This window comes from Oncorhynchus kisutch, linkage group LG29 (genome assembly GCF_002021735.2).
Source record: "Oncorhynchus kisutch isolate 150728-3 linkage group LG29, Okis_V2, whole genome shotgun sequence".
NCBI lineage: Eukaryota > Metazoa > Chordata > Actinopteri > Salmoniformes > Salmonidae > Oncorhynchus > Oncorhynchus kisutch.
The window spans coordinates 35,374,902-35,383,730 of NC_034202.2; the positions used below are offsets into that span (position 1 = coordinate 35,374,902).

Sequence of the window (8,829 nt, forward strand, 5' to 3'; positions counted from 1 at the left end):
GAGGTGGGATGGGGCACTGTTACTGTTACTGTGAAGGTGGGAGGAGGCACTGTTACTGTGGAGGTGGGATGGGATGGGACACTATTACTGTGAAGGTGGGATAAGGCAATGTTACTGTGGAGGTGGGATGGGGCACTGTTACTGTTACTGTGAAGGTGGGATGAGGCACTGTTACTGTGGAGGTGGGATGGGACACTGTTACTGTGGAGGTGGGATGGGACACTGTTACTGTGGAGGTGGGATGGGACACTGTTACTGTTACTGTTACTGTGAAGGTGCGATGGGGCACTGCATCACTGTTACTGTGGAGGTGGGATGGGGCACTGCATCACTGTTACTGTGGAGGTGGGATGTGTCACTGTTACAGTGGAGGTGGGATGGGACACTGTTACTGTTACTGTGGAGGGCACTGCGTTAGTGTTACTGTGGAGGTGGAGGTGGGATGGTACACTGTTACTGTGGAGGTGGGATGGGGCACTGTTACTGTGGAGGTGGGATGGTACACTGTTACTGTGGAGGTGGGATGGTACACTGTTACTGTGGAGGTTGGATGGTACACTGTTACTGTGGAGGTGGGATGGGGCACTGTTACTGTGGAGGTGGGATGGGACACTGTTACTGTTACTGTGGGTTACTGTGGAGGGCACTGCGTTAGTGTTACTGTGGAGGTGGGATGGGGCACTGTGTCACTGTTACTGTGGAGGTGGGATGGGGCACTGCGTCAGTCTGACTGTGGAGGTGGGATGGGACACTGTTGACATTTTAGTTGAAACTGTGGATCGGTTTCACGAAGATTAGGTAAAACCAGGAGTAGATTAACAGTCATCTCGAAATCCCTTGTCCATAAAACCGTCCCTGAGAGAGGGAGTCCCTGAATTTTCTTTCAAACATCTGTTATCTTGTCCAATGGTACATCCAGGGTTGTGTGTGTGTGTGTCTGCCCCATATCGCCACTGTGAAGGGAATAGGGTGCTATTTGGGATGTAGAGTTTGTAACACTGCTATGCCCTTCAACCACACCTGATGATCATCTCAAATAGTCCAGATATTTACAGCCTGCTAGCGGAGTCAGTTGAGTTGTCAGGATCAGATAATCCAATGGGAGTTATCTCTCTCATGCAAACAACCAATATTTCCTCTATAAGGGTTAAAGCATCTTTAATAACCTGCTGTGGATGGGGATCCTTGAGGATGATTAAATAGGTGTCCCTATCAGATGCCTGTTGGGACTTTGCTCTCTGTTCTTCAGATGTTGCCGGCCAGCCATAATTCAGTGTCTCATCATTTACAAACACTCCATCTCTTCTTTCTCCTCCTGCTGTCCTCCTGTCATACCTCACTGTTAGTTCCCTGTATGTTGTCATACCTCACTGTTAGCTCCCTGTATATATAACAATAGAAATACAAAATGTTGGGGTTGGACAGACCAGAAAATCAGGATCGGGCTGACATGGTCTGTCTGTCCGTCTGTCCGCCTGTCTGAATGTCAGCCTCATATTCCAACTGTTTAAAGTCCGCTGCTTGAGGATTGTGATGACGAGAGCATTTGTATAATCCAATTTTTTAAATATATTTTTTAAATGTACACAAGCCAGTTTGAGGTTCCAGTAAAATTAAAGGTAATGAATGCAATGTGAAGGTACAGAGCATCTGTATGGAGTTTGAATTTGAAATGCATCGGTTGACATTAATTACAACGAGTGTGAATCCTTGTGTTCTCTAGCACCAGTTGAGAGAGCAGAATCTCCCTTCCTGCCTCTTTAGGTGAGACATGGGTGTGTTGCTTCCCTGGAGCAATGTTCCCATGGTAAAAGTAGTGAGGACGGCTGCAGACATCAGGTAACTAGGACCAAGGAAACTCAAGATGTTACAATTTGATGATTAGAGTGGAGGGCAAGAAGTTGAGAGACCTCACTGTGTATGTGTGTATGTGTGTATGTTTGTGTGTGTATGTTTGTGTGTGCGTGTGTGTGCATGCAAGCTGACGGGTGGTGTACAGTGAGGGAGAACTGTGACACACTGGTCTGGACAGGAGTCCGTTGCAGTATTCGTGCAGAAAGGGGCTGAGCTTTGATTGGCTCTCTCAAATATATATTTTCTTTCCTGGGGGGTTAAGACTTGACATTGTTTGGATTTTAAAATCCAATAGCTGTACTGGTAGGGGGCAGCGCTCCGGGCTGTGTGTGGTTGTACATGTAGGTGTTTTAGTGAGAAAGACAGAGTAGAACCAATCAGTAAAAAATCACAATATGCTTGGGTGGGTGTTAGGACTGATATTGTTTACTTAGAATATTGATTATTTCTGACACACTGGGTGCTAGGGTGGGTCGAGGTGAGATAGAGTAAGCCCATCTTTGTTTAGGAGATTAGAAATGTCATGTTCAATGATGAAGTGAGCTCTCTGCTCTGCCTTGTTTGAATTGACATCGTTATAACCAAGGCTTTATGGTGTCCTTATTGACCAGTCTAGGGCCTTTAGGAAATGTGACAGAGGAGGTTATAGTTTAATGAATTGTATGGCCCAAATAATGGACATTTTTTTGTACAAAGATTTTTTTTTAAATTCTATGTTGAAGGAAATGATTGAAAAAATGTCAACGTATGTTTTCATGTAGTATAAGCACTCGGAAGCCGACCTTCGTTGGCATTAGCATTCTCATAGACTTTGACTGGGTGGGTTAGCTAGTTAGCATATTAGACTGTATCTAATAATGGTCATTATCCATACAGGCTGTAGGACTATCCCTTTTCAATCAAAGATCAATGCTTGAAATGGCAATGTTGTTAGAAACAGAAGATCAATGACAAAAGACAGATACGGTGGCAACATCTTTATGTAAACATTAGGATATTTGCTATCTGTGGTGCTACAAAGCTAACTAGCTAACCCTCCCAGGCAAAGTCTGAGAATGCTAATGCTAGCTAATACTAGCTTCCAAGTGCTTATACTTTAATTTAATTTAATGAACATATCTTTCAAATTCTGTACATGTTATTTAGTAGTTTTGACCAATGTAATTCATATTAACAATGTTTTGCTTGTTTGTGAATGGGCCTGAAGTAGGAAAACAAAAGCAACAAATTAGATACGCCCCCTTATTTTTTAAATGTAACCTTTATTTAACCCTTGTTGCCAGGCGTCATAAGGTGAATACCATATTCATACCCTATTCATGAATCAGCGAGTGTGTGCTATGTGTTCTGTATGGAATGACACTCATATAATCTCATAAAACCCACATCAAGAGACTGACCCAGAAAACTTTCTAAGGGCATTTAGTCTGCCTAGTGTTTCTGTTTATATTCTTATTCCATCCCTTTACTTAGAGTTGTGTGTATTAGATAGTTGTTGTGGAATTGTTAGATTACTTGTTAGATATTACTGCACTGTCGGAAAATAGAAGCACAAGCATTTCCCTACACTCACAATAACACCTGCTAACTATGTGTATGTGACCAATAAAATGTGATTTGATTTGATAGCACTAGAATCAAATCAAATGTTATTGGCCACATACACATATTTTGCAAATGTTATTGCGGGTGTAGCGAAATGCTTGTGTTCCCAGCTCCAACAGCGCAGTACAATTCACAACAACAATACACACAAACCTAAAAGTAAAATAATGGAATTAAGAAATGTATAAATATTAGAACAAGCAATGCACCACCCTCTGGAGAGCCCTGCGGTTGCGGGCGGTGCAGTTGCCATACCAGGCAGTGATACAGTCCGACAGGATGCACTCAATTGTGCATCTGTACCCTTTTCCCTTTATAAGATTGTTGTGGAGAGCTCTATGTCAGACATATGGGAAGACAAACTAGGGATGTGCACAAAATGGCACCCTTTTCCCTTTATAAGATTGTTGTGGAGAGCTCTATGTCAGACATATGGGAAGACAAACTAGGGATGTGCACAAAATGGCACCCTTTTCCCTTTATAAGATTGTTGTGGAGAGCTCTATGTCAGTCATATGGGAAGACAAACTAGGGCTGTGCACAAAATGGCACCCTTTTCCCTGTATAGTGTACGACTTTAGTTGAGCACCCTGGGCTGGGTTTCCTATAAGCATCTTTCATCCATTTAGTTTCAGTGGAATGAAGATTATCTCAGTGCTAAACCCAGCCCAGGTCAAAAGGAGTGCACTACAGGTAACTGACAAAATAAAGGAGACACTTGAGTTAATGAGGGATACAAAGAACATTGAAAGTATTTGCTTCCACACAGATGTGGTTCCTGAGATAATTCATCAATTAACATCCCATCATGCTTAGGGTCATGTATAAAATGCCCAGTGGCTTATTACTAGGGGGTTTAAAGGGTTTAAAGGGTGTGTGTGCGTGTGCGTGTTCGTGTGTGTGTGTAGGTGTGTGCTTGTGTGTGTCAGTCACCAGGTCTCAACCCAATTGAACACTAATGGGAGAAATTGGGGCGGTGCATGAAATTGCGTTTTCCACCACCATCAACAAAACATCAAATGATGGGATATCTCATTTTATGTATTTGAGTCATTTAGCTCTCATCCAGAGCTACTTACAGTCCATTCATCTTCAGATAGCTAGGTGGGATAACAACATATCAAAGTCATAGTAAGTACATTTCTCCTCAATAAAGAAGTTATCAGCCAAAGTACTAGTTGGAAAAGAGCGGGAGCTGACTTCCCGTAGGGGCGGGACGTCCAGGAGACCGGAGCTGGCAGAACTGAGTGCTTGGGTTGGGATGTAGGGTTTGAGCATAGCCTGAAGGTGGGGAGGGGCAGTTCGTCTTACTGTTCCATTAGGCCCAGCCAACAGTAGTCCAGACGGGAGATGACAAGTGCCTGGATTAGGACCTTTGCTGCTTCCTGTGTGAGGAAAAGTCATACTTTACGGATGTTGTAGAGTATGAACCTGCACGAGGGAGTCACTGCTTTGATGTTTGTAGAGAATGACATGATCACGCCAAGTTTCTTTGCACTCTGGAAGTGGTACTGCATTCCTGCAATAGAAATCCAGACACTTGTAGAATCAATGCCAAGGCAGCTTTTCTGATGGCTTAATAGCGCCCAACGCCCTACGAAGACACTTTATGTTGGTCTTTCCTTTATTTTGGCAGTTAACCTGTATACAAGGGATGGGGTGTCATTTCAGATGCAACCCAACTCATTTTTCGTCTCACCGTAACATTAGCAGATCAGTGTTTTCAATTGTGTTAATATGTTAATTTGGGACATGTTTATTCAGGTGTTGTGCCATCAGCAGTACCAGGGGAAGTTCTACTGACAAATAATCATAGAAACACAATACAGATACTCTGAACAAGCAGTATCACTTCCCCATAGTGTTAGTAGAGAGAGAAACATGCAGAAGACACATTTCAGTTGTACAACTGTAATGTGTCTTCCACATTATATATATATATTTTTTTTTAACCTTTATTTAACTAGGCAAGTCAGTTAAGAACAAATTCTTATTTTCAATGACGGCCTAGGAACGGTGGGTTAACTGCCTTGTTCAGGGGCAGAACGACAGATTTTTTGCCTTGTCAGCTCAGGGATTCAATCCAGCAACCTTTACCATTACTAGTCCAACGCTCCTACCCACAAGGCTACCTGCCTGTGAAGGAATAAGACTATGTAGAGACTAATTATAGACACTTCTACCAGGAAGAGGTAAAGCTAGAGGTTGGAGGTATTTACCATGAAGGGAAAAAACTGCAAAATGACAACAGGGAATACATTTTCACATTTATTGAAGCATAGTAAAGGACAGCTGAATATGCAGAGACAAGCAGACCATTGTAAAACACGACATCATTCAAGCATTGTTGTCTTAACATATACGTATATAAAGACAATTTACAAGATACACATTCCATCAAACAATAAGTATTGAAACTAGTCATTGTGTTTTACATAAAAAACTAAAATGGCTGACTTATTTCAAATAAACAACTGAAGCTGTCCATTGTGGTTATATGGGCGTTTCTAGGTAAACCTGACTGCTTGCCTGCAGTTGAAAATGAAGACCTTAGACACACATGCCTTTTATTAGGTAGTCTCTCACCCTCTATGTACAAATCCACACACACACACACACACACACACACACACACACACACACACACACACACACACACACACACACACACACACACACACACAGTACTACTCCCTGCTCACCAAACAGTTCGTACAGTTGCTTTGTTAACCAGGAGACTGACTGACTCCATACGTCACCTCAGACAATGGTCCTGCTTTACCATCACTCTCCTAACTATAATTAGTCTATACATAGTCTCATTTTACAAATGACACTACACATGTCTTACTATTTACAAGACAAAAATCTGACAAAAAGCATTTTCAGCTTTAAAAAGCTATTCATTATTTGGTTTTATTTTTTTACTAGACAAATATTATTTCACCACACACAAACGCACACAGAGAAATGCCCAAATAGAGTGGAACTGTGAAAAGGAAGGAGTCTATGATAGCAGAATCTGAGGCAGAATCTCTCACAACCAAATACATGCAAAAGATGCACGCACGCACGCATGTGCGCATACACACACACACACACACACACACACACGCACACACATACTGAAACTCATTGCCTAATCTACGTAAAAACAGTGCTGGTCCTTCCTGGTCTGTGTTAATGAGACACAGTGAAACTTTTAACTGAACGTTTCAGTGAAAGAAAATCCCACCTCGCCAACAGTAAACTACACACGCAATAGGGACCTCCATACTGCAGTAGAAATATGAGCCCGCATGCTGTGTAACTGAAGCAGTTCTCCCAAGTACTTAAAAACCAAGACCCTTCAACTGTACGGTTTGCTGAAACAAAAGGGCTTTGGTTTATCATCTGAAGTTTGAAATGAGTGAATAACAACTAGAATTGAAACTATTTCATAAAACCTGTCATTACCAGTAGTCAACCTACCCCTTTGGGATTGTATGTACAGCATCTGGGTCTGACAGCCTCGACCAAACTTCACACAAGCCTATATGAAGCTGAACAATGACGCTGAACAGAGACACCCAAGAGGAGGAAAAGCTAAGCAGTAACATTAAAACACACATCCCTTCATATCGGAGTCTTTTCAGTAGGAGTTGTCTCCTAGTTGTTCCTATCTATCTATCTATCTATCTCTCTATCTCTCTATCTATCTATCTATCTATCTATCTATCTATCTATCTATCTATCTATCTATCTATCTATCTATCTATCTATCTATCTATCTATCTATCTATCTATCTATCTATCTATCTATCTATCTATCTATCTATCTATCTATCTATCTATCTATCTATCTATCTATCTATCTATCTATCTATCTATCTATCTATCTATCTATCTATCTATCTATCTATCTATATCTATCTGTCTGTCTACTTCTCCTCTATCACTCTTCTTCTCGCCCTCTATCTTTTCTCCCCTCGTTCAATCATGCAGGTGAAATAGTCCCTCTCAGACGTAGTCTTTCTTGTCGTATCCCGCTGCGCCCCCACTCACGCTGCGAGGGGCGGAGTAGGCCATGCGGGGGGGCTTGTACCTCTTCTCCTCCCTGGGGGGGCAGGAGCAGCACAGCATGGCTCCTCCAATAAGGAGCAGGGCCGCCGACCCCCAGCCGATGTAGAGTGAGGCTCCCAGCTCCCTCCTCCGGGCCTCGACCAAAAGGGGGTTGTAGAAGTCTCGGATGATGGTGTTGGCCGACCAGGAGACAGGGATGAGGACGAGGATACCGGCCAGGATGAAGAAGATTCCGGAGATGATCATGACTTTAGCTTTGGAGGATTCGTCATCGATGCAGTTGGTGCACTTGGCTCCGACGATGGAGACCATCACCCCTAGAATCCCCAGGATAATGGCGATGACAGTCATGGCTCTGGCAGCCTGAAGGTCCTGAGGTAAGGCCAGCATGGAGTCATAGATCTTACACTGCATCTGTCCCGTGCTCTGGGTCACACAGTTCATCCATAACCCTTCCCAGATGGTCTGGGCTGTAACGATGTTGGCTCCGATGAAGGCGGAAACCCTCCACATGGGCAAAGCACAGACCACGATGCCCAGGATGAATCCTATGACTCCCAGGGCGATGCCCACAATCTCCATGCCCATCGACATGCTGGCTTCCTGGAGGCGTCTCTCTTATACACCTGATCTACCTGGAGAAATGAGGATATGACTAAATTAAGGAATTCTAGAATCTCCTGAGATTCCAGAATTCAGCACAAAGAATGAACAGAGGATTCAGTCCAGAACTTTGTCCTAGGTTCTTTGTGTTCTGTTTTCTGCCTGTTGATGGCCCTGTGTATGACCACTCCCTTCTCTCTCTCTCTCTCTCTCTCTGTGTGTGTGGCAGGTGTGATGTAGCTAAGTGATGCTGCCACGGAAACTGAGATCTTTTATAGTCTAGTGGAGGCAGGTAAGGATGGAGGGAGGAGTCCCCTGGTGATGATGTCACAGGGTGGCAGAACAGGTTGCTGAATGCTCTTCACAAAAACAACACCTGCCCATAGAGGAGGAGGAGAAGGGAGAAGAGGAAGGAGAGATGAGAGGAGGGAGGGAGCCAGAGGGGAGAGTTTCACCTGTAATCTGACTCCCTCTTGACTATTTGTTCCAGTAACATAGGGACAGACAGCGCATTGACAATTACCCAGGCCTTACCTGCTCTCTACTTTCTGAAGAACAAATACCCAATAAATGTTAGAAACAAGTGCGCTAAATCATGTCCTCTGACTGGATGTACTCTGTACCTTAGAGGTAATGGCTGGTACAGCTGGTGTTATCCTAATTTGGTTGGTTTGACAACAAACTTTAGGCCAGTCAATCTCCCCC

The 8,829-nt window shown here is 43.4% G+C and overlaps 1 protein-coding gene across 1 annotated transcript; it reads right to left on the bottom strand.

Moving 5' to 3' along the window:
- Positions 1–5,714: 5,714 nt before the first annotated feature.
- Positions 5,715–8,368, bottom strand: LOC109878727 (claudin-3-like). Its single transcript, XM_020470932.2, has one exon. The coding sequence runs from the start codon at positions 8,113–8,115 to the stop codon at positions 7,459–7,461; it is 657 nt and encodes a 218-aa protein (XP_020326521.1). The 5' UTR covers positions 8,116–8,368; the 3' UTR covers positions 5,715–7,458.
- Between the last annotated feature and the right edge of the window lie 461 nt (positions 8,369–8,829).